Source organism: Gymnoscopelus microlampas (assembly GCF_963454915.1).
Source record: "Gymnoscopelus microlampas genome assembly, chromosome: 21".
In the NCBI taxonomy this organism is placed as follows: Eukaryota; Metazoa; Chordata; class Actinopteri; order Myctophiformes; family Myctophidae; genus Gymnoscopelus; species Gymnoscopelus microlampas.
Window position 1 is genome coordinate 9,743,224 of NC_139958.1, and position 26,290 is coordinate 9,769,513.

General features: G+C 45.6%; 1 protein-coding gene and 1 long non-coding RNA gene across 2 annotated transcripts in view; one reads left to right on the forward strand and one right to left on the reverse strand.

The window, feature by feature from the left end:
• The window catches only part of LOC311037530, a 439,052-nt gene that overhangs the window by 193,942 nt on the left and 218,820 nt on the right, over positions 1 to 26,290 (forward strand). The window lies entirely within an intron of this gene.
• Positions 1 to 26,290, reverse strand: part of shroom3 (shroom family member 3) — an 83,256-nt gene that overhangs the window by 14,767 nt on the left and 42,199 nt on the right. The window contains 17 exon segments of the mRNA XM_084046037.1: positions 306 to 465; positions 1,261 to 1,459; positions 1,923 to 2,195; positions 3,256 to 3,725; positions 4,317 to 4,508; positions 4,654 to 4,775; positions 5,455 to 5,797; positions 6,251 to 6,493; positions 7,298 to 7,489; positions 7,491 to 7,652; positions 8,182 to 8,635; positions 9,120 to 9,169; positions 9,277 to 9,532; positions 10,321 to 10,664; positions 11,778 to 12,020; positions 12,825 to 12,965; positions 25,661 to 25,819. Coding sequence (XP_083902163.1) covers positions 306 to 465; positions 1,261 to 1,459; positions 1,923 to 2,195; positions 3,256 to 3,725; positions 4,317 to 4,508; positions 4,654 to 4,775; positions 5,455 to 5,797; positions 6,251 to 6,493; positions 7,298 to 7,489; positions 7,491 to 7,652; positions 8,182 to 8,635; positions 9,120 to 9,169; positions 9,277 to 9,532; positions 10,321 to 10,664; positions 11,778 to 12,020; positions 12,825 to 12,965; positions 25,661 to 25,819 — 4,003 coding nt within the window.

Genomic DNA, 26,290 nt, shown 5'->3' on the forward strand with positions numbered 1-26,290 from the left:
CACACGTCGTGAGCTTGTAAGGCAAGGCAAGGCAAGGCAAGGCAAGGCAAGGCAAGGCAGTTTTACTTGTATAGATAAACACATTACCCTGGAACAAAAAGTTTGAGCACCACTGATATAGCAACTGTTCAGAAAACTGTTTGTAGAAGACATTTGTAGAATCGGCCTCAGGTCTTCATGGGTAAAGCAGAAATAATCTTCCCATGGTTTCAGCCATGACGTTTTCACATGTAATGTAACGTGTTTAGAAACAAACAATTGCATTTAGTTTACAGGGTCTTTAAAGTGTAAACAGTAATATTTACCTGGTTGAGAGTCTCTACAGTGGGTGATGAGCGGGAGCGATAGTGCTGTGGAGCCACGTGTCTCTCCTCCGATCTCTCCAGGAGATCCTCCACAGAGGCAGACTTCCCCGAGGAGCCCCGACCCGGCCCGGACCTCTCCAGAGCTTCAGAACTTCCAGAACTTCACAATGGGAAAATATGATTGATGAATTGAATACATACGTAGGACCACAACGGAAACAAGTCCCCAGGACTTTTTTTGTGTTATCCTTTTAGCTTAAATCTGACTGTACCTCGTGCTGTTTACATTTCTGACTAGTAAAGTATTCAATCAATCAATAAAATGATCCAAAAATATCTACTATATTCTACTATATTCTTGGCCTCTCTCTCTCTCTATCTCAATTGTTTATTAATTATATTAAGTAGCTGTGCACTAAACTAGCATTCTTAGACAACTAGAAGTGCAAACTGACATTGATCTAGATCAGGGGTCTTCAACAGGGGGTCCGGGACCCTTAGGCGGTCCTCAGAGTTACTACAGGGGGGCCACCAAATGTTTGTGTGATAGGAACTTTTTTTTTACATTCACCACTTGAACCCTAGAATTCCTTTTCTCGACCTCCCAACTACTGTACAGTACGCCGCTGTTTATAGAATGAAATGCGCAGTTTGGGCTGTTTTCTATGTGTTTTGTTCTGTCTGAAATGTATTTAATTTTAAAGAAATTAGTTATGAACAGGGTTATGATGCCATAGCATGGGAGGACGGCCGCCGTTCAGAGTATGGGAAGTACTCCCCATTAGCTTAAAGGACAGCCAATGATGAAAAAGACGTCGAAAACATGTTGCATAGGTGTTCAATAGTTGCTCTGTCTGTTAGTAGACCAGCACGCTCTTCGAGCAAGCTGGTAGAAATATAAATCATAATCAGCTCTGTGGTCTATAGCCATGCCAAGGTGAGTGGAATAGCTTACATTGGAGGGTGTTGTCCGGAGGCCGAGGCCCTGGGAGCGGTCACCCTCCCTGGGTAGATGAGGTTGGTCTGGAAGCTGTGGAGGTCGGCTCCAGGGGGCAGGGTGGAGCACAGACGTCTCTCCCCAGGACAGAGGGTCCGCTCCGGGGTAGAGTCCTGGAGGGAGAGCAGGCTGGAGGTGGAGGAGAGGCTGAGGGTGTCTGAGGAGAAAAGAAGAAAAATGTTGAATCAAGCTTAACCACTTCAACCCTTAAGACCCGATGAGGCTAAAAAGTCCTAACTGTTTTCTGAAAAACCTCTGTTGCTATAATATTAGTGGTCAGTGGTGCTCAAACTTCATGTCAAGGACCCCCAAAATGTATATGTATTTGGCCACCGACCCCCATCTCAAAATGTTTGGTTCAAGGGACCCCCCAGAAGCAAAGATTTGAGTTAAAGATGTTCGCTTGAAAATAAAAAAATGGGGGGAAAAAGTCACGATTTAAAACATCGATCTACAAGCTCATAGGTACTTGGTACTCGGTGCCGTGCTATGAGCTTGTATATCTGCTATTTTTGAATAGCCAAAAGTATAAAATAATGGTTATAGCTAAAATCTAACATGACACAGATACGTTCCCGGAAGTAAGTACTTCTTCCATCCATCCCATCCATCTACAGTACCTGCATGACTGTGGGTCTCGGGTTGCAGGTAGGCGCTGCGAGGCCTCTGACACCTCCTCCCCTGTGCTCCTCCTCCGTCCTCTCTCCTCCTCCCTCTCTTCCGCTCCACATACTCTGCCAGGGCGTCCTGCTGGAGCTGGCGGAGGTCAGGGCGGAGGTCGGGGCGGGACGCGGCGGCGCTCTGGGATGATGAGGCCCCCGGCGTCGCCCCGCCCCCGACGCTACGACTGGCGGCTAGCTCAAACATCCTGCGCCGGTCGGCCACGCTGGTCTCTGGACAGGAGACAGGCAGAAGAGGCTTAATGTGAAGGAGGCGAAGGAGCGAGAGCAATCCATAGATCCATAGATCCACTGTTATGATTAAAATCTTAAACGCATTAAGACCGGGAACACATCTGTGTCATTTTTTGATTTCTTTCGCTATTCAAAAATAGCAGATATACAATAGCAGATCGACAAGCGAACTTGTAGATCTGCGATAATAATCAGAATCTGCAAAGTAACTAGTAACTCAAATATTCAAATAATTGTAGCACAGTAAAAGTACAATATTTAGTGGAGTAGAAGTTAAAAGTATTGAAAATTGGAAACACTCCAGCAAAGTTAAAATTCCTCAAAATGGTACTTAACCCATTAAATCCGGGAACGCATCTCTGTCATTTTAGATTTCTTTGGCTATTAAAAAATAGCAGACATACAAGCTCATAGAGTGCCACGCTATGAGCTTGTAGATCATTTGTGCAGATATTTTTCAAAGCAAACATTTGTAAAATATTTTTTTCAGGGACCCCCCAGAAGCAAAGATTTGAGTTACGGCAGATCTACACCAGAGAATTTTCTCACACACGCACACTTTTAGATCCAGTCCTATTTCAAAAGTCTGCGTATGGGGGACTCGCGTATCCGTGCGCCTGGTGTAGCCGGTATCATTGATAATCAATTGGATCTAAACAAACGCGCTGTACACACCACGCATATGCTCATTTTGAAAAGTCTGGTGTAGATCGGCCGTTACAAATGTTTGTTTTAAAAATATATATATTCAAAGATTTGCACACATTTTCAAGATTTTTCTAAAAGTTGCAGATCTAAGCTCATAGCTATGAGCTTGTAGATCTGCTATTTTTTAATAGCCCAAAGAAATCTTAAAATGACACAGATGCGTTCCCGGTCTTAAAGGGTTAAGTACAGTACTTGAGTAAATGTACTCGCATTAGTCTCACAGTTACTTTACACACCACTGATAATAATTATCAACAAGCCAACGTCCCATTCAACACAACCAGGAACAGGCAATAAGCTGTGAAATAACGTTTCCCCCCCAAAAAATTACCTCCTCCTCTCCTGAAGAGCGAAGAAGTGTTCTCCGCTGCATCGTACACCCCGACCTCGTGCATGCTCTCGGGCTCCGAGTACGAGCGCTTCTTCTGCCCCATCGTCAGCCGCTTGCGCCCGCAGATCATCCGCACGGGCGGCAGGACGATCTGCCCCACGGGGGGCAAGCTGGGCAGCGCCGGGGGGCTCGGACCTCTGACCTCCGGACTGACCACGTGCCTCTCCTTCGGCGTGTGAGGGGAGGGCGGCGGCGGGGGGGAGTAACGGGGCGGCGACGGCGGCGCTGCCAGGACAACGCCCTGGGGTTTGGGCATGGTTTTGGGGCCCTTGCGGTCGAGGGAATGGTGTTTGGCGGGAGGGGTGGGCGGAGGAGGTGTAGGGCTGGTGGAGGCGCTGAGTTCTCGCCGGCGGAAGGAGGTGGAGGACAGGACCTTGGACTGGGCGTCTTTCAGGGAGTCCCGGTACGTCCTGGTGAGGGATAAACAAACTTGCGTGTCAGTCACACTTGGAAGAATTTATATTCGCATTTTGATTAGAGCAGTGGTTCTCAACCTTTTCAGGCTGCAACCCCCCTCCCCAAAATAATATTTGAACTGGGGACCCCCCAAAATAATCATATTTGAACTGGGGACCCCCCAAAATAATCATATTTGAATTGGGCCCCCCCCCACCCTGAGAAGCACTTGGAATTGTAGGAGTTGAGGCATTACATTTAGTTTGACTCGGTTCCACGGATGAATATGACATATGAATATATAGCAGATCTACAAGCTCACCCGTTGTGTATTTTTGCCTCTTTCTTATATTATTTGACAATTTGGCCAATGTTTGACCAGTTTTAATAGCATAGTTTGTTGATTACTTTTGATGCAGTAATGATCTTTCTTTCTTTTTCTTTTTTTACGGATGGATTGACAGGGTGCAAAACATAGTCTCGGCCACGCCTTTCGGCCTGGCGGAGACAAAAAGAGAAAGCCTATAAGTAAAAACTAGTTTTGCAATCATCCCCATCATCTCTCCTCCCACTCTCCTGGCATCATGACCGCATCCCCGTCTGACCTGTTGAACGATGTGTCTTGGATGGAGCCCAGCAGCTCTTGGATCTCCTGCCTCCAGGGGAACTCTCTGCTGCTCTCCCCCGGTGGAGGCTCTCCTCTCCTGGGTAAGTCTTGGCTGCTTTCCCCCTCCTCCGTCTCACCGAGCTGGAAGGTACTGCGGCTCCTCTGCAGGGCATAACTGGGGTCTGGGTTCCTGGGAATGGAAGGTGAATGGATTATAAGTGAATGGAGGATACTGAACACTTCTCTACTACTTAGTGAATATTTCTTTCATTTGTAGAATCGTTCTCAGGTCTTAATGGGTTTTTAAAGGACAACCACCCTGAATCAACGTGTACCTGTGCTGGGTGTGATGTCCACGGTCTCCCCTGTAGCTCATGGTCCTGTGTGCTTTAGCTCCACTGGAGCTTCTCTCCAGCATGGTTCTGAGGTCCTCCGTGCCGGTGCCACAGGGGGAAACCTTCGAGAAAAAGTAATCGATAGAATAATCGTCTTTGCGTTGGCTATTCAAAAATATCAGATGTACAAGCTCACAGCGCGTCACTTCGTGCCGCACTGCGAGCTTGTACATCTGCTATTCAAAAAATCTTGAAAGTTTGAGAACTACTGATTTAGAAAGGCATTTGTAGAATCGGCCTCAGGTCTTGATTTAAAATGATCGATAGTTGCAGACCGACAGTAGTTATGTACGTTTTCTTCTTACATTTTATCCCACAATTTTTGTAACCCATTTTTTCCCCCAGTGCTAATTACCTAAGCTGTAATTGTGGGCGCTACTCTCCCTCTGCCAGCCTGGGGAGAGCCCCGAAACTGAGCTCATGCTTCCTTCAATGCATGAGGAGTGAGCAGGCCGCTTCTTATCACCTGACAGGGGGGAGTTTCCCCAGTAGGACGTAGTGCGTGGAAGGAACACATTTATTCTAACCAGTTCCTTTCCCCTCCATCAGGCTGACCAGGGGGAGGCAGTATAGAGACCAGGATTACTGCATGTTTTGTGTGAGGGTACCAACACAGGGAGAACATGCAAACTCCACACAGAAAGGCCCTTTCGCCAACCCCACCTAGGGTATGGGCACTGATGACGCGGAGGAGAGGACACACATAACAATAGTTATGTAAGTTAATAAATCATGAATTACCTTGTGCTGGCCAGCCTTGCTAGGCTCCTGGCCGGTGCTTTGGCTGCGTTGCTTCAGGCTCCGCCGTTCAAAGCGGCTCACCTTCTCCAGGACAGAGAGACTGCGCACGGCGGCACCATGGCTGCTGCTGCTGCTGCCGTTGTTACCCTGGTTGCTGTCGCTGTAGCTGTAACTGTCGTTCTGACTCTGGCCACTGCCGGTGGTGAGCACGCTGTCGGGGCTGGCGCACCGCTGCACCTCGGCCAGGGCCATCTCCAGGCGAGTCAGCGGGTGTTCTCTCTCTCTCTTCCTCTCACATTCTCTCTCGTGCTCTCTCTCTCTTTCTGCTTCCCTCTCCCCGTCTCTGTGGCAAGGTTAGAATAGTTTGGGATTTTTCATTTTAGTTTAGTTTTAGTTAGTTAAAAAAAAAAAATCTAATTCAGTTAGTTTTAATTCGTTTCTAGAGTGGATTTACTAGTTTTTATTTGTTTTTATTTTTGATAAGGCTAATAGTTTTAGTTCGTTTTTATTAGTTTTAGTGTTAGTTTCAGTTTTTTTATTCTTTCGGCCCTTTTCAATCCTGCACCAAATAAACAAATAAGCATTCAGTTACAGATTACAGCTTATAAATACATTGACGAAAACTCTTGTCTATCATTTCAGTGCGTTTTAGTTAGCTTTGTAAACACACAATACAGTTTCAGTTAGTTATCGTTCATTTATTTTTATTCTGTTTTTTTATTTTGTAAAGTTAACGAAAATGTTTTTTTCAATTTTAGTTTGAGTTACTTCGTTAGTTTTCATTAACTATAATAACCTTGCTCTGTGGTCCCGCTGTTGGCGCTGCTGCGGGGCTGCCGTGTCGCTATGGTGTCGGCGAGAGGAAGGAGGAGCAGCTCTGGTTTCGACAGTCTGGCTTCCGCTGGTCTGAGGAGTCTGAGGAGTTTGAGGAGGCTGCTGTTGTGTCGGTGGGCTGGATGCTGCTACCTGACCCTGGGCCACTCTAGCGGTGGTCCCCACCACCACAGGCCCTGGATGAAGACTGGACGGCTCCGTGGTTCTGAGATGAGGAAAAGATTCCATGATTTTTCAAAGGTTGGTCAAATTGCTCGTTTTCGCTGGCAGTAGCGTACCACTATTACACTAATACTCTGTCAGTTAAAGGGATATTTCACTTTTAAAAAAATGTGGGTAATTTTATCGTCTACTCAGGCTTTTGGTAGCACCCCGGACAGTTTTTAAGTTGCTTGATTCAGTATTTAGATATTTGATATTCATTTTATCAGACACGCCCCCTTCTTATACAAACCCAGTGTAACTTAAAACTCCATTTTAACCATGTTAGATTCATCGGAAACACCTGTCCTTGGTTCTGGTGACTGATATTGTCCTTCTAATACGTGAAGAGACCGTGTTTTTTCAATTACTTTTTTTTATTTTCTTTTGAAAATGAAAAAAATGCAATACAATTTAAAAAAATGTAATAAAATAATGAAAAAAGTATTCGAATAACACGGCCGCCTCACGTATTAGAGGGCAGGATGAGTCACCAGAACCAAGGACGGGTGTTTTTGATGAATCTAACATGTTAAAAATGGAGTTTGAAATTATAATGGGTTTGTATAAGAAGGGGGTGTGTCTGATAAAATGAATATCAAATATATAAATACTGAATCAAGCAACAAAACTGTCTGGAGGGCTCACAAAAGCCTGAGTGGACGATAAAATGACCCACTTTTTTTTTTTTTTTATTGTAATATCCCTTTAAAGAGTTAACAATTCAAAACATAGGCTGTGCTCAGGAAAATCTTCTTGGTGAGAAAAAACTAAAAAATTAGAAGACGGCCCCTGAGAGAGTCCATACCTGCTCCTCTCTCCTCTGGGTTGTACCGTGGTGAAGGGGTCCCTCCTCTCCTGACCCACAGCCTGGGCAGAGAGGGTCCGGTGGTGGTTGGACTGGTTCGCTGCTCCCTGAGCATCCTGGTCGTGGTGGCCCTGGTGGGACATTTGGTATGGGGGGGGTCCCTGCAGGCTTGACAGGGTTTGTGTGTGTCCCTGTAAGGACTGGCTGTAGGGCCACTGCGAGGACTGATGACTGTGGGGGCCCTGGTGGTTTTGGGGCCTTGGTGGTGGTCCCACCTGGCCCTCTGACGGCGCCCCTGCTGGTGGGCTGGAGGTGGGATCTGTAGGGTCCATGGAGAGCCTCTTCCTGGTGAGACCTGGTAATGGTGGAAGAAGTACAGAGATGTTTTACTTACGTAAAAGTATCAATTCCAAAATTTAGAAATACTTCTAAAAAATACTAAAAGTCTGGTATTAAAAATGTACGTACTTGAGTAAAAGTACAAAAGTATTGGCATCAAAACATACGTAAAGTTTTGAATTTCTTTACACAAAACTTCTCTTCTAGGGGGGTCCCTGGCACAAAACATTTTCAGATGGGGCGTCCCGTGGCCAAATACATGTCATTTTGGGGGTCCTTGGCACGAAAAAGTTGATTTAGAAGGCATTTGTAGAATCAGCCTCAGGTCTTAACCCATTCATCCAGGAACGAGTCTCTGTCATTTTAGATTTCTTTGTCTATTCAAAAAAAGCAGATATACAAGCTCGTAGCCGCTCTATGAGCTTGTAGATCTGCTATTTTTGAATAGCCGAAAGTATAAAATAATGGCTATAGCTCAAATCTAAAATGACACAGCTATGTGTTCCCCGATTGAATGGGTTAATGGGATAAATCAACCTATGTACCTGTCTGTCTCCTGCGCTGGAACCCTGAGCTGCGCGGCGGAGGTCAGAGAGACAGAGGACGAGGACGACTGGTATCCGTTCTCCGTGGCGGTGATCCTCCCGTCTCTCCAGCCTCCTCCGTCCCTCACGCCGACCACGCCCTGCGGCCCTCGCTGCTGTCTGCTGCTCTCCTTGGCCAGCGCCGGGTAGACTCCGCCCCCGGTGGCGTGGCTATTAGGGGGGGCCGCGCTGGGCATCTGGGCGTAGTGGGGCTCCGGCTGGGGTACGGGGTACACGCCTGTGGGGAGCATGAGGCGGCCCGACTGGGCGGTTCCAGGAGGAGACAGGAGGGGGGGGACAGGGGGCTGGGGGGTCCCGGCTCCCCCCCCCTGACGAGGCTTGGTGGTGGGGCTGCTCTCTGGACTCTTCTCTATCACCGTGTGGAGCTGGCCGTCTGCGGTGTAGGAGCCTTTAGCTGGGGTGACCACACATGATAATGTGTGAATATGTGCTCACACGCACGCACACGCACACGCACACGCACACACACACACACACACACACACACACACACACACACACACACACACACACACACACACACACACACACACACACACATATATATACGTACAGAATATATAGGGCATATCACACAGCGTCAAACTAAAGCATCAAAAGTATAAGAAACGCGGCACGGTTCTCAAACTTTTCATGTCAAGGACCCCCCCAAAATGATATGTATTAGGCCGCAGACCCCCCCCCCCCCATCTCAAAATATTTCGCTCCAGGGACCCCCCCAGAAGCAAAATATTTGAGTTACAAATGTTCGCTTTTAAAAAGAAAATATTTAAAGATTTGCACAAATTTTCACGATTTAAAAAAAAAATAGCCAAAGTATATAATAATGGTTAAAGTGGTTACAATCTTAATGGGATAAATGAGAACTGAGCGTGTACCTGAAGACACAGAGCCACTGGAGTGATGCCAGGAACCCTTGTGGAGTGACCTGAAACAATGGATCATTAGATTAGATTCATTACCTCACTCATATTTGACTTTATCTGAGCAAAGTCGTAGAACCCTACTCAAAAACATGGAACTTATAAAACTCACCGTAGTGAGCGTGCGTGCTCCAGACTGGACCAGGAGTTTGGTCTCTCGTGGTTCTTGATGGCGGCGTAGCTGTCGCTGCGCTGCGGCGGAGCCGGCACCCCCTTCAGGCTCTCGTAGGAGCTGCGCCTGGCCGCCGGACCCCAAATGGGCCCCACGCTGTGTCGGTTTGAGGCCCCTCCCCCTCCACCGCCGCTACTACTGCTGCTGCTGCTACTGCTGCTGTTGCTGCTACGGTAACAGACCCCGCCCCCTGAACCTAGGATGGAGTGAAAAAAAAAAAGTTTTTCACTGACAAAAACGAAATAAAAACAAAGCTACGATGACTAAAACGAAGACTAAATTTGACAATTTTGTCAACAAATTAAACTAGACTAAATGTTTGGGAGGGACGAGTGGAGAAGAGATCCAGTGGAACTAAGACAAAGTTTGGTTGCGCTCGGGTGTTGCGCTCTCAAAATAGCAGATCTACAAGCTCACAACGCATCGCTTCGCGCCTTATTGTGAGCTTGTAGATCTGCTACTTTCACCAGTTTGTGTCCCAGGAAAACATCTAATTTCTCTTTTGGGTCTTGAGCAAAAATGTTTGGGAACCAAGACTGCTCTAGACCAGGGGTTTTCAACCAGTGGTCCGGGGACCACCAGTGGTCCTTGAAGGGGTTCCAGGGGGTCCCCAGCCAAATTAATAGTTATCAACCAAATGGACCCTTATGTGTCTGTAACTCTGAGAGTGTACAAATGGAACCAAATGGACCCGTTAGGGTCCATTTGGTTCCATTTGTACACTCTCAGAGTTAAATGAACACTGATGATGGTGATACAGTGTAGATTGGGACCCCCAATAAACCTAAATGGTTGAGTCCCTGGCATATCTTTTCAAATGGGGGTCCCTGCGCAAATGTGTCAATTTGGGGGTCCTTGACGCGAAAAAGGTTGAAAACCACTGCTCTAGACAGCTCGGACCATTTTAGGAGCAACTCCGTAAGAGAGCACAAAAACATTGTACGGGACTTCAAATGAGACAAATACGAAAACATCTTTTTTTACCTTGCAGTTCTCTGCCTGACTTCACCCCTCCTCCGCCGCCACGGGATTCGCTGTTGCCTAGGAACGCAGCGGAGGAGGCGGAGCTCAGCTCGTGCTCTTGGGAAAGGCCTTGCTGGGGGTCGTATACTGTCCGAACGTAACGTATGTCGGCCTGCTGCATCTCTCCTTCTCCTCCTCCTCCTCCTCCTCCTCCTCTTTGAGGGACGGTCTCCAGCGAATAGGAGCGCTCGGGGCTGAAGGGGGAGGGGCCGGCAGCCAGGTACTCTGGGATGCTCGAGCTGGTGGAGAAGGACGAGTAGGCGGAGTCTCGTTTGCTGTGGAGGTGGTCGATGCTATTGGAGGACCTGGGAATGGGCGGAGCCACACATTGAAGCCTGGTTTAGATTCCATAGCTAGCACGACGGTGTCAAAAAATGCTAGCAAGGCGTGATTGTGTGATCCACTTTACTTTTTTTTTTTTTTTTTTTTTTTTTTTTATAATTTTTGTCCCACGATTTTGTAACCCACATTTTTTCACCCAGTGCCAATTGCCTATGTAATCCTGGGCACTACCTACCCTCTGCCAGCCTAGGGAGAGCCCAAGCTGAAGCTCATGCCTCCTTCAATGCATGAGGAGCAAGCAGGCCGCTTCTTATCACCCGACAGGGGGGAGTTTCCCTGGTTGGACGTAGCGCGTGGAAGGAACACGTTATTCCAACCAGTTCCCTTCTCCTCCATCAGGCGCCCCGGCTGACCAGGGGGAGGCAGTATAGTGACCAGGATTACTACATGTTTTTGTGAGGGTATTAACTACCCTAGGAGACACGGGGAGAACATGCAAACTCCACACAGAGTAGGCCCTTTCACCAATGTGATCCACTTTACATGGATAAAAAATTACTCCTCAGAAAAAGTGCATTTTTCTCTCTCTCTCTCTCTTTCTCCATCCTATTTCCTCCTTCCTTGAATATAAAATAAATAAAATATATCATTTTGGGGTATACTTGGCACGGAAAAACTTTGAGAACTAATGATTTAGAAGGCATTTGTAGAATCCTTCTCAGGTCTTAATCCATCAAGACAGGGAACGCATCAGTGTTATTTTAAGATTTATTTGGCTATTCAAAAATAGCAGATATACAAGCTCATAGCGCGGCACAGCGTGATATGAGCTTGTAGATCTGAAAAATCTTCAAAATGTGTGCAGATTAAGATTTGACGCAAAGATTGGAGTTACAAATATTCGCTTTAAAAAGTATATATTCAAAGATTTGCACACATTGTCATGATTTTTTGACTCGGTGCCGCGCTATGAGCTTGTACAGTATATGTGCTATTTTTTTGAATAGCCAAAGAAATCTAAAAAATGACAAAGATATGTTCCCGGTCTTAATGGGTTAAAGAAAAAGTTAAAAACATGGTGAATCTTGAATCTATACTTTCAACTGCCTCCACATTTTACACAGCATGCAGCATACCTGGCGTAGGAGAGTTGATGGCAGGAGGAGTATGCTGGGTGGGGACCCCCAGGGTGCTGGGGGGGGTGTGGGGCTCCGGGTGGGTGGTGGTGGTGGTGGTGGAGGAGGTGCTGGGAGGAGGAGGACGGGGGAGGATCCAGGCTGTCCATGCTCCCCCGGGAGCTGTACTGGTCCGGACTCTTCCTCAGGTAGCTGCCGCCGCCGGAGTCGAACCCTGCCTCTGCCAGGTCTGTGGTAGAGGCACTGTGAGAGAGAGAGAGAGAGAGAGAGAGAGAGAGAGAGAGATAATGCATTGGTTCTCAAAGTCGGGTCCAGGGACCGCCAGGGTTCCTTGAGGGGTACCAGGGGGTCCCCAGCTAAATTAATTGATATACCGTCACAATCATTTTAACCACTTTTAACCAATCCATATTCTATACTATGGCTATTAAAAAATAGCAGATATACAAGCCGCGCTACAAGCTTGTAGATCTGCTATTTTTGAAAAATATTGAATGTGTGCCAATCCTTGAATATGTATATATTTTTAAAGCGAACATTTTTAACTCAAACCTTTGCTTCTGGGGGTCCCTGTGGGTTTAAGGACGCAGATTTCACCAATGCCATTTTTACAGTTTTGGGGCATTTTAACCATAAGCCTAAAGCCGAATAATAGCAGATCTACAAGCAGGCGATCGACTGCACAAGCCCACAACGTTGTGGGCTTGTAGCTACAGTAGATCGGTTGTTATTCGGTGCATGACACAAGCGCGCAAATGAGTGTAAATCGTGCATAACTCTATCTCTAAACCTAACTTGTAAAAGTCTAATCCTAAACCTAACCTCAAACTTTTTGTAATTGTAAACATATCTCTAAACATCTTTAGTAATAGGATTACACACACGCGCACGCACGCTTGCACGCACGCATGTCGCACGCACACACACACACACACACACACACACACACACACACACACACACACACACACACACACACACACACACACACACACACACACACACACACACACACACACACACACACACCCTGTGCCCACCACCAACCTGTTATTGTAGGTGTGATGCCAGGGCGTGCCCATAGAGCTGATGCCACCCTGGGACAGCTGCACCATGCCGGGGTCCTGCTGAGTCTCTCCAAGCTTGGTAGAATGCCAGGAGTGAGGGCGGGACGCAGGCTCGCTGTGTCTGGTGGGCAAAGGAAGAGAAAACAAAACGGCTTCTTTCATGCATCCGTTCTCTCATAAAACCCATATGGGTCCATTTGGTTTCATTTGTACACTCTAAGATTAACCCATTGAGACCTGAAGCCGATTCTACATGTCTCCTAAATCTCAATAAGTGCATAAGTGCAGATAATGTCATCAAAATCAGTCAAATAATGGCAGATAAATGGGTTGGGCTTCAGACGTATGTCTACTCCCCCCTCCACATGGAGTGCATTAGACACTGGTGGAAATTCTGACTGATTCAGTTAAACTCACAGGAACACAGGTTCTTGGATTGGTGTCAACCTATGCGAGACGTTTCATTCAAATCAGATCAGAATGGTTGCAGTTATGGCTGTTTGGACGCGCGCGCGCACACACACACACACACACACACACACACACACACACACACACACACACACACACACACACACACACACACACACACACACACACACGTGACTGTCACTATGCTGTGCAATAATATGATTCTGAATCTAACCGTGAAAACATATTTCCAGTGCATTGTGAAGTATATATTCTTTGCCAATGTTTTAGAACATAAATGTGACCTATATGTGGAATATATTTTTGCTTCGTATCTGAGTATGAATACTTTGTGTGTGTGTGCGTGACTGACTGAATGAGTGATTGCATTTGGAGAGAGAGAGAGAGAGAGAGAGAGAGAGAGAGAGAGAGAGAGAGAGAGAGAGAGAATGTGTGTGCTGATTGCTGGTTGGATGGTGTTGCACTGCATAGGGATGACCTGGATGTGACCGTCTCTCTGCTAATCAGTGACATACTGTACCACTGAAACCCATTTAGAGAAATGATGGAGAAACATTTTGACATTAAACACTTGATTTTTGCCTGTTCTGGTTTATCGGTTCAGTAGCTTTAAGTCACAAACCAGCAGTTAAACATCACACCCAACATTCTTCATTGGCTAACCACTTAACTACCCTATATATATCGTCTCTGTCGGGTGAAAATGTCCAAAACTGTTACTTTTCAGGATTAAAATTCAAAAGTAGCAAAAGTAGCAGATCTACAAGCTCTAAACGCATCAAGCTTGCGGATCTACTAATTTTGATACTTTTGTGTGACGAAAAGTTGGTTTTGGTGTGCTTAATTTACAAATGTGCTGAAAATTTTACTTTTGATTAAATTATGATGCGCACAAAAATAAAGCAATAAAATAAATGAATGAATGAACGAACAAACAAACAAACCCCATTGTCTGTCTCAATAAATTCTGAAGATACAATCTCAGACTCTGACTACTGGTGTTTAGAATTTAAGAGGGAAAAAAAATGTGTTCATAATTATTTCACATACAGTGCCTTATAATAACCAACTCATATCTCACTGCAATCTACTCTGCCAAATCCTGAGCGTCGGTTTAGATTTTGCAGTGTACTGTAAAAAACAACAACAAATGGTTCTGGTATTTAGGATTTTCTGCTTTACTGGAAAGCACTGAGGGGCAATAAGTTAGTCAATGAGTTGCAGCAGAGGTAATGAACCGGATTTGAACCCATGGACATCAGAAGTAGGTCAGAGCAGTCTCATTAACTGGCTGATTTACCGTATAGGACTGAACCCAATGGTTCAAAGCTTCTAGGCTTCATTCATAAAGCTGACATGCAAATTCTAAATCAACACTTGAAAATCATTGTTCGCAGAATATGCTTCTGTTCTGTGAAAAGACATGGTTTCTACCCTGGATTTGAACCCGTTTTCCTGTTTACCATTGAGCTAATAGAGCCGGCCTGCTTGCTCGGGGGATAAATTGAATCTTGACCATCACGTCCAAATTTGTGTCAGGTCCTGTGTCTAGGTGAGACATGACCTTTGACACAATCTAAATGTCTCAATAGAAGAGCAGGGAGACAAAATACAACCCCCCCAATTGTATAACTTTTATTGTATTATTACCCATGGCTTGAATGCTTGATTCTGATTGGTCAATCGCTGAATTCAGTGGGGTGTTATTTCTGGATAATGACCACTGAGCTCTATAACAGACAGCTGGGCTGGCTAATCAAAGACTCAGAGCACCTGCTCGTATCAACCTGCGCTGCTTGATTTTGTGCTGTATCCAACATGACAGCCATGTAAACAAACACAGCCATGTCGTTTACAACTAAACGCTGCCCTCAAGAATGTTTTTGAAAACATTTGAAGCGAGAAATAGACAATGCAGTAACCAAAAATGTATTCTATTTGATCAACACTTCCTTGTTTTCCGAGGCGACCGTGTCCGCCCAGCGCAACACTTATGGAATAAAAGGGAGGTGTTTGGATGGTTTATCTAACATTGTGTGCCCCCCCCATATGCCATTTTGAAGGGGTTGTCACTTGTCACCACTCCATGGGTTTGGCAGCACTCCTTGGGGCAGCCATAGCTGAGTGGGCAGAGAGTTACTCCCGTCCCGCCCATGTCAAAGTGTCCCTGAGCAAGACATTTAACCCCTAACAAATCCCCCCCTCCCCAGCACTCATCATAACCATCTGAGCAGCCATCAACTGGGTGAAGCTAAAAGTGAGGGGGTCCGGGACACCTAGGGGGTCATCAGAGTTACTACAGGGGAGCCGCCAAATCTTTGTGCGATAGGAACTTTGTTTTTACATTAACCACTTGAACCCTAGCATCCCTATTCTGGGTGGAACATCAGCCTTTTTCAGCAAAAAGGTTTGGTGTAGGGGGAAAAAAGAGCAGAACAAGTACAAGTATTGAGGGTTAAAGTGGTTAACTGTCTGAAAATACATAAAAAATATTTACATGAATCCAAAACAACAATGATGACAGTAATGTCAAACATGTCTATGAAGCTATCTATGAAATCTATGAAAAAGTTTAATCCACCCATGGACTATGCAGCATCAGATTCTACTTCATTGATCTCAAAGGAGAAATTAAAGATTGGTTTACAACTTTCCAGAATTGTAAGTAAACTCCATTAAGTGTAGAAAAGGTCTATCCAACCAGTATCCTCATCATCATCATCATCTTAACTAACATCGTTGTCGTCATGAGTGTCATCATCACAATAACCATATTTCTAAATTATATATTTTGTCAGAGGCAAAGATCTTTATGAACCCAACGACAGGGCGGGGGGGAGGTGGAATATGGTGGTTTGCAGCGTTTATGCAGGCAGATAAACAGGAAGAGATGCTATCTCTCTAACTGGGCGACAGGGACAAGAAAGTCCCTCCATCTCTTGATCCACAGGAACTGTATAATGACAGGACGTGGCTGGAATACCTCAGCCCGTTATCACCGCCGTTACAATAATACTGACAGATCAGCTTTAGAGTCAATGTGATCTTATGGCGTACATCAGGGGTCTTCAGCGTTTTTCAGACCAAGGAAGGACCCCTTAGTCAAGAGAGAGATGAAGCAGGATCATCAGTGTATTTTGGATTCATGTTTTTTCAGATATTTAACCACTTAACCGTCAATACTTAATAAACTTGACCTTTCACTCCGTACTTAGCCTATTCTTTTCCCCCTCTACTCCAAACGTCTTTGTCAAAAACAGCCGATCTACAAGCTCACAACGCCACAAGCTGCGAGGCGTTGTGAGCTTGAAGATCTGCTATTTTTTGGCTAAAGTTCTCCTCAGAATATGGACAATAGGGTTCAAGTGGTTCATTTAAAAAAGGGGGGGAAAAGTTCCTATCATACACAAAAAGATTTGGTGGACCCCTGTAGTAACTCTGAGGACCCCATAGGGGTCCCGGACGCCCTGTTGAAGACCCCTGGTGTACAAGCTTGTTGTAGATCTGCTCTTTTTGCTGAATATTTGAATTGTGGTGAAATTAACATGAATGTACAGTGAACTTTGGATGTGTTGGTCTCTGTTACCTGGAGGTGAACCTGAGGACCTTAGAGATCAGGCCCGTCGCCAAACCGTTGACGCTGGCTTCGGAGGGCGAGCGACAGAGCGCTCCGTCCGACCGCCCGAGGTCCGCCTTCTTCTGCTTCCTCCGAAGCTTCCTGCGGTAGAAGGCCCCCAGCAGCTCCATGTTGTCACTGTTGTCCCACCGTACAGCGAATAGTACCGTTCTGTTCTTTTCTATACGGCACTGTACTCCGCCCTAGTGTAAGATGTACGCTTCGCCGGCGCGTTTCACCGTTTTAGCGCTCCCTCAGCAGCCGCTGCTTCCAATTCTTTTTGCGCTTTTAGGCAATAGTTCAGTCTTTAATTTTCTCCACGCCGTTTGGTGCCCCCCCCCCCAAGGTTGGTGCCCTGTGCTTCAGCACCTATAAAGCCCTTCCGTTAATCCTGCACTTGGCACGTCTGAAGCCTGTCTTGACCGTAGTCTCCAGACGTAAAAAAAAACAGGTGATGACTCTTTACTACGCCGTTATTCTAGAAAGTCCAAAAAGACCTCCAGGGTGGCATGGGTGGCAGCAGGGCCTGATGGGTAAATCAGGCGATAAGAGAGGACCTCGCCGAGTTCGACCCCCCCGGTCCTCTAGGCTTCGTGTCACCTGGTTAAGTGCTCTGGGCCTTTTTTTCCTCCTCTTACTGTAGCACCCTGTGGTATTCTGTTCTATATGGTGCCGTGTGTTCACAGCAGTAGCTGAGGAGGTAGAGGAGCTCAGCTCCGATCCTGGGCTTTGTGTTACCTTGTCAAATGTCCCTGAGCAAGACACCTATAACCTAACTAACTGCTCCCCCGTACACTCATATGGATAGAGCCACTGTAACCCGCAGGGATCACTACGAATACTCAATATAAAGACCACACAATGCAGCTTTGTTTTAAAAGTATTGTTGTACTGTGTGCCACACTGATACTAACAGTACTTACTAACCTTAACACCTTGCTAGGACCTGTTAGGCGGCATCCCAGGAACCAGGTTAGGTCGACAGGCCTGAGCAACACGGCCCTAATGTTTAACGGTTCTGTCCTATGCTATAGTCACAATATTATGCTGTTATCAGGGATTTAAAATATACACAAGGCTCTGCTTATCTCTCTACGCTCTACTCTGGTCAGTTCTGTACGGCTCATCTCAAGGCTGTTTTTCCCCCCCATTAAAATAAATAGTCCGATTAGCCCGGGGTTCCAAGCTCAAAGAGGTCCACAACAGAATACCATGGGCACGTCCTCACGTCTTGACTCTCATCTGCTCTTCCTCTGCACTTCTCTCATCTTTCACCACGTCTCCCTCTCCTCCTCTTCCTCGTCCTCTTCGCACTTCCAATCTCCTTGTGGTGAAATACCTCCCTGTTGCTCCGATTCCTAAATCCAAATGTCCGAAACTCAAGAATCCATGGCGGGGGTGGGGGGGGTTAGCTGAGCCGAGAGGGGCGGAACCAACCACGTCGCTCCGGGCCCGGGCTCGTTAAGGGCAAACGAAGCAATTAAGCGTCATTAAGCTGACATATGATAAAGCAAAGGAGTAAACATTCTAAGCCTGGCTGTGTGTCCAGGGCTGGGCTGGGCTGAGTGAGCGAGGGAGGGAGAGAGAGAGAGAGAGAGAGAGAGAGAGAGAGAGGGAGGGAGAGAGGAGGATATGAAAGGAGTGAAAGAAGGAGGGTATGAGATAAGGAAAGGAATGAACAGTAATAAAATGAGAGACATGGAAGGAGGGGTGGGTCTTCCCTGGTGGACTGCAGGTAAAGATACTTAAGGTTCAAGGCTGAAATGATCAGTGGCAGAAGCAGAGAGATGGGGAGGTGAAGGGAGGGAGGGAACAAAAGGGAGGGAAATAGGGAGGCAGAGAGGATCAGCAACAGAAGGAGAAAGGAGCGCTCAGGTTGTGGGTTCGAATCCACCGTGGTGTATCCGGCTTTGTATAAGCGCCTACATGAACACAATTGGCCCGTGTTCGGGGGAGGGAAGTCGGGCAGGGAGGGTGATATCGGTCATTGCAGGAGAAAGGGAGATGAAAGAATCTCTTCGCCTAAAAAAAATACAGATCTAAAAGCCTACAACGCATCGCAACAGGATCGTCAATTGTCCTTGAATGTTCTCCCCAGAATAGGGACACTTTGGTCCATGTGGTTAAAGGCCCAGGGTGATGAGCATCTCATGATGCAGCATGTGTTATCTATGGGACAATGGACACTCTGTGGACACTCTGACCTCCTCTATCCATCACTATATCTATCCCTCTATCCATCATCACTCCCTCTCTCTTTTTTATGGGAAAGTATCACTTAGGGCTTAAGTGGTTAAACCTTTTATTTGGCATTAGTAAATAAAAACACATGTTTATAGAGTGACACAGAGGCTATTCTGCATAGCGTAATACGTTTGAAAACCACTGGATTAGAGCCTGCATACTTTACGGACATTATAACAATGCTTTCTAAACTGTTCCTGTTTTCAAGGTAAGCGACCCAAACCAGCAAATAAAGGAGATTGTTGGACCAGATTCCATTAAACAAGAACACTTTCTTGTCAACAAACTTGAGCTGAAGTGTCTGATGAAAGACAAGCGCCCGATGAGTCATTCCGGATCCGGACAGACAGACAGGGGCTTCAGGTCAGTGAGTAACACGTTGTTATTCTTCTGCTGTATTTAGTCTGAATAATGAGGAGAGGAACAGGCGACATGCAGGACACAAACACGGGTCCTTAAAGGGGAACTGTGACCATCTGGGACACCTGTTTACCCATGGTGTGTGGAGTATTGACGATAAACAATACGTTCTAATGACGGTGTGTGTGTGTGTGTGCGTGTGTGTGTGCGTGTCTGTGCGTGTGTGTGTGCGTATGTGTGTGTGTATGTGTGCGCGCGCGCGCGTGCGTGCATGCGTGCGTGCGTGCGTGCGTGCGTGCGTGCGTGCGTGTGTGTGTGTCTGTGCGTCTGTGTGTGTGTGTGTGTGTGTGTGTGTGTGTGTGTGTGTGTGTGTGTATTTCAGCTTACACATGTATTTGGGTTTCTATTGAAATTGGGACAATGGCTGAACACATACTGTATCACAGAAGCCGCAATGATGACATATGCATCTCACACACACACACACACACACACACACACACACAACCCAGACACACCCAGCCATGGTAAACACACACACACACACACACACACACACACACACACACACACACACACACACACACACACACACACACACACACACACACACACACACACACACACACACACACACACACACACACACACACAAGTTTAGCCTGGAGCCATAGGAAGCTATCTGAAGGCATTGTTTTGTTCTGTCCAGTGGTGGTGGTGTCACCTGATTCAAAGGGACTGGTTGGTTTCTGTGATGTCACTGTCTCTGTGATCTTTGGATTTAACATGATGACATTCTACAGAAACCAGAGTCCTTGGAATTTCCCCCATTGGAAGTGCTGGGAATCATCATCACAGGTGGAACATCTAGACCCAGGGGTCTTCAATGTTTTTCAGGCCAAGGGCCCCTAGCCTGGGATCTGGCCTGATCGCCTCATTCACTACGTTAGGCTGAATTTTTTTTCTCACTTTGCTATCAGTCTGGCCAGCCTCCTATTTGACTTGTATTTCAATTACGTAGGAAAGTCAGGAAGTGACTCGAGTTTTACATTGGACATCACTGGTCCCGAGAGGAGTAGAAGTAAAAACATTGAAAACTGGACATACTCCAGTAAGCAAAAATACCTCAACATTACAGTGTACAGTACTTTATTAAAAAAATAAGTACTTTATTAATTGTACTTAGTTACTTTACGCCACTGCAGACGGCCACTCTACCCAAGGTATGTACTGTAGTCATACACACACGCGCGCACACACACACACACACACACACACACACACACACACACACACACACACACACACACACACACACACACACACACACACACACACACACACACACACACACACACACACACACACACACACACAGAGAGAGAGAGGGAGCAGGATATCACTGAGGTTTTTCTTCCCTCTAATCCTCCTCTCCAATTTCAGTTTCCTGACAGATCATAGAGATTATTATTATGGTCTGGCAGAACGGTTTCCCACGGCGACAGATAAGGTCTCTGTACTGAGACACACCCTGCTTGTCTGGGGAGAGAGAGAGAGAGAGAGAGAGAGAGAGAGAGAGAGAGAGAGAGAGAGAGAGAGAGAGAAGCCCTCCGTCTGTGTGCGTGTGTGTGTGTGTGTGTGTGTGTGTGTGTGTGTGTGTGTGTGTGTGTGTGTGTGTGTGTGTGTGTGTGTGTGTGTGTGAATAAGAACCAGCGATGGAAGTCTTACCCAATAATGTTGATGATCTGGAGGTCAAAAGAATGTGGTGACTTAACTACTCAAACACCCAACTGTTTATATGATAAACATGATAGAGGAGAGGAGAGGAGAGGAGAGAGGGGAGGTGGGTGAAGACGTGTGTGTTTACACAGCGTCTGTCTCCAGTGCTCATAGAGATAGACTACATAGACTACCACCCAATCCCATGAGACTCTGATGGCTCACTTCCTATCTCTGGACCAATCAGACAACAGCATGCTGTTATTGAACAAAAAACGAATTTGCCAAACGGAAGGACATTCGTAGCTTATGAGTGAACTGACAGAGAGTACAGATACTGTTATGGCAGTGATATGGTGTGGGTGTGTGTGTGTGTGTGTGTGTGTGTGTGTGTGTGTGTGTGTGTGTGTGTGTGTGTGTGTGTGTGTGTGTGTGTGTGTGTGTGTGTGTATGTGTGTGTGTGTGTGTGTGTGTGTGTGTGTGTGTGGGACTGTGGGTGCGTGCGTGCGTGCGTGCGTGCATATACATACATACATACAAACACTTAGCATTATTTACTAGAGCCCGCGCATTGTGAACTTGCAAATCTGCTATTTTTGAAATTGTCCAGTGTTCATACAGTATGAGAAAGTGGCAAAGTGGGGCATTGATTTATAAAAGTTGAAATATGGAGATACAAGGCTTCTGCCCAACAGCAACTATATAATCATTACACAGTAACATGACAGAGGGCTACTGGTATAGTACAAAAGTCAACCTAACAAGACAGGGGTGTAGTCACTGCGAATAAAAGGCAGGTACAATCTATGACCTTTATGTTCACTGTGGCTTACTGATTATAATATTATCAGTAAGCCTATGTCTAATGCATTGGTTCTCAAAGTGGGGTCCGGGGACCCCCAGGGGTCCTTGAGGGAGTTCCAGGGGGTACCCAGCTAAATGATGGATAGTAACCAAATGGACCCTTATACAGTATGTCTGTAACTCAGAGAGTGTACAAATGGAACCAAATCAGAGTTAATAAACATTGATTTTACAATATAAATGGGGGTCCCAGAGGTAGAAATGCCATTAAATGGAGGTCCGTATAGCCTAATGCATGTCAAAATGGGGGTCCTTGAAATTAAAATGGTTGAGAATCACTGCTACTAGAGACATAAAAATCTTCTCTTATGGGGGTCCCTGGCATATCTTTTCAAATGGGGGTCCGCGGGCTAATAAGTGTCAATTTGGGGGTCCTTGAAATGAAAAACTTTGAGAACCACTGGTCTAATGTGTGTGTGGGTCCCATGCCTAGAGAAGATGTTCCCATGCCTAGAGAAGGGCCCGGCAGGGGGGCTGCTGGGAGGAAGGAAGTTGTGTGTTTTGTGAGGACACAGCGACATCTGGCCGCACTGGAAGGCAGAAAGCAACCAGGACGACAAAGGATGTGATAATTATCTGAAATAATCCTCGCTAATCAAAGGAATTATAGCAGCGGTTCCCAAACTGGAACTACCGGTGGGCCATGAGGATATTGCAAGGGGGTCCCCAAAATAATTGGCAAAAAAACATAAAGATTTATGTTTAACAATAAACAAACTGTTTGTGTCACCAGCGCTCTGACTCTTCTGGTGCATTGTCCTCTTAAAGGTAGGGTAAGTGATTTTTTTTGTTTTGTTAAAAGGTTAAAGCACTGTATTCTGTATTTGTTTAGTAACAGGGGTCTTCCTGTCTCTCCAGCTCTTTAATAGTACCGATTTATCAGCATAATTTTTGCCTGCTCATTTCTTAGTGTCATCACTTTCACTTGTTTAATCTGTATCCTGACTGAGTTCTCTATCCTGAATGGATGAAATTGGTATCCTGACCTGAAAATACATTTTCTGTTTAATAAAGAGCTGGAGAGACATGGAGACTCCTGTTACTGAACAAACACTCTATAGCAATGAGTACTATCAGAATAGAGCTATTTAACACTTATTTTAACCAAAGAAAATCACTTACCCTACCTTTAAGGAAAAGCTGCATGATATGACGATTTGTCACAGTCACACAAACAGGACATGCAGCGCATGCTCTCTCTCACTAACACGCACGCACGCACGAACACACGCACACACACACACACACACACACGCGCGCGCGCACGCGCACACGCACACGCACACGCACACGCACACACACGCACACACACACACACACACACACACACACACACACGCACACACGCACACACGCACGCGCACGCACACGCACACACACGCACACGTGCAGGATGTTCTAACATTAGTATCTGTGACAAACTCCAGCTGACTGCAGTAAACCTGTCATTGATAATGACATTAGATCCTGTTTTTAGCCCAAGGAGGTTTACTTCCCAGGCCAGACAGGGAAAAAACAGCATCCATGCGTCCACCACATGGTAACCATGCTGGTAACCAGCTGAAAAAAACAAAGTTTTTTTCAATTGTCTACTTTGTTGATTTATATCATTAGTTTTCAAAGTGGGGGTCCAGGGACCCCCCCAGGGGTCCTTGGGGTGGTTCCAAGGGGTCCCCAGCTAAAGTAGTTAATATAGCATTACAATCATTTTTACCATTTTATCCAATTATAATTGCAAATCTTTGAATATATATATTTTAGAGAACATTTTTTACTCCAATATTTGCTTCTGGACTCGCGTCCCTGCAACAAAATATTTTGAGATGGGGGTCCACGGCCAAATACATATACTTTTGGGGGTTCTTGACATGGAAAAAGTTGGAGCACCACTGATATAGCAACCAAACAACAACAATGGTGTACTGTATGTATGTATTTGGCTGCAGACAGATCTCAAAACATTTAGTTCCAGGGACCCCCAGAAGCAAATATTTGAGTTAAAATGTTTGCTTTAAAAGAACATATATTCAAATATTTGCAAATCAATTCAAGATTGAAAATGAGCTTGCATATCTGCTATTTTTTAGCCAAAGACATCTAAAATGACAGAGATGAGTTAAAAGATGAGTTTAACCAGGTTAAAAACCTGCCAACATTGACCTGAAGTAACACAACTACAATGTTTGCTGACTGGGAAGGCAAAGAGGTCATGAGAGAACCCAAGACCCCATAAAACCCCCAAAAACGCTTCTGTTTCCCCTTCCTGTGCATGTGGAAGAGGAAGAGGAAGTAGAAGAAGCAGAAGACATGACACACAGGAAGGAGAAGACAAAGAGAACCCAGCAGAGAGTGAGAATTTAATGCCCATCTGACCTTCGACCTCTGTGTGTGCATTAGGGGTGCAATGGTCAATCAAACTAATCAATTTAATCGATTATAAGAGTAACAATCGATGGTTGATAATTTTATGAAATAATTGCTTAATCTATTAAGACCGGGAAAGCATCTGTGTGTCATTTTTAGATTTCTTTGGCTATTAAAAAATAGCAGATATACAAGGTGCACATGGCAGATATGACAAATAACTTACGTTATTTAATAACTTTATACTTAAAAAATACTGTTTTGATATCTAGAGTCTATGTCTAAGACAATGTGAACTGAAGGGAATTTAACTGAATTCAGTTTAATTGGAATTAGCTGAATTTTACTGCATTGAACTGAACTGAACTGAACTGAACTGAACTGAACTGAACTGAACTGAACTGAACTGAACTGAACTGAACTGAACTGAACTGAACTGAACTGAACTGAACTGAACTGAACTGAACTGAACTGAACTGAACTGAACTCACACACACACACACACACACACACACACACACAAACACACGCACACGCACACACGCACACGCGCACACGCGCACACACACACGCACACACGCACACACGCACACACGCACACACGCACACACGCACACACGCACACACGCACACTCTGGCTCACTCTTGCTTTGCTCTTGACATTAAACATGACACTCGCTCTGTCTTGCTCTCTCCCTGTTCGCACTGTGGGCACATGTGAGAGAGAACCACACCCCCCCCCCCCTCCCTGTCCCCTCTCTTATCAATTCCTCACTGCTGATTGTGCTTGAGGGTCAGTCAGGTCACTCGGTTGAAAGACCCACCATAAGACAGTACACTGGATATTCTACAACACATTCTGGGCCAGAGACTTCTTATCAACAGGCCGGGTTGCCAGATCTGCTTATTATAATTTCCCTGCAAGATTTTATTTGAAAATACCCGATCTACAAGCTCACAACACGTCACATCGCGACGCGTTGTGAGCTTATAGATCTGGTATTTTCAAATAGCTGATGTACATGTTAAAGTACTAATGTGGCCCCATAGTCGCTTCTTTTGGGCTGGTTTTCCTAGACCTGGTTGCTTGTTTCTCTCACAGAATCTGGCAAGACTGTCAACAGGCCAAACGTCGTCTCGTGTGTCTCAGACTAAAGGGAACTAAGCCAAATTAAACTAAACAGAGGGAGCTGAGTGTCATAGGCCGAGACTCCTACCTGTTTTTGATGCGTAGCCTGACACCCCCTGCAGAGCTGGACCTGTTGCTGTCACGATGTGATCGTGTTAGGTGAAGAGGAGGAGGAGGAGGAGGAGGGGCACAGAATGACGGGGGCAAATCACCAGACACCTCAAAATATGACCCTGCACAACACTCCCTATAGAGAGAGAGACAGACACAGAGAATTAGAGTGAGAGGTTCACGAAAAGACGTTTGACTTTGTTTGTTTCATTGCAGTGGCGATTCTATGGGGGGGGCAACATATGGCAAGTATATGCAGAATATATGCTGCATATATACCATATTCAGCTTCATATATGTGGATATATAGGAAATATGTCCCATATATATCTTATATGTCCACATATATGGATATTTGTACATATATGTAGAGACATTTATGCAGGCGGACAATTTTGAATATGTCACATATATGATAAACATATATGTTGAATATATAAAAAACATATATGCTCATATATTTCCTTTGCCCCCCCCTGCTGGCAGAGGCAAAAATCGCCTATGTTTCATCGCATTCATTCATCCACACTAGATCTTTGTTGCTTGTACAAAACTAGTAATTACTTTTACACTAAGCACAAGGCTAATCTAGTTGTGCGCGTGCTTG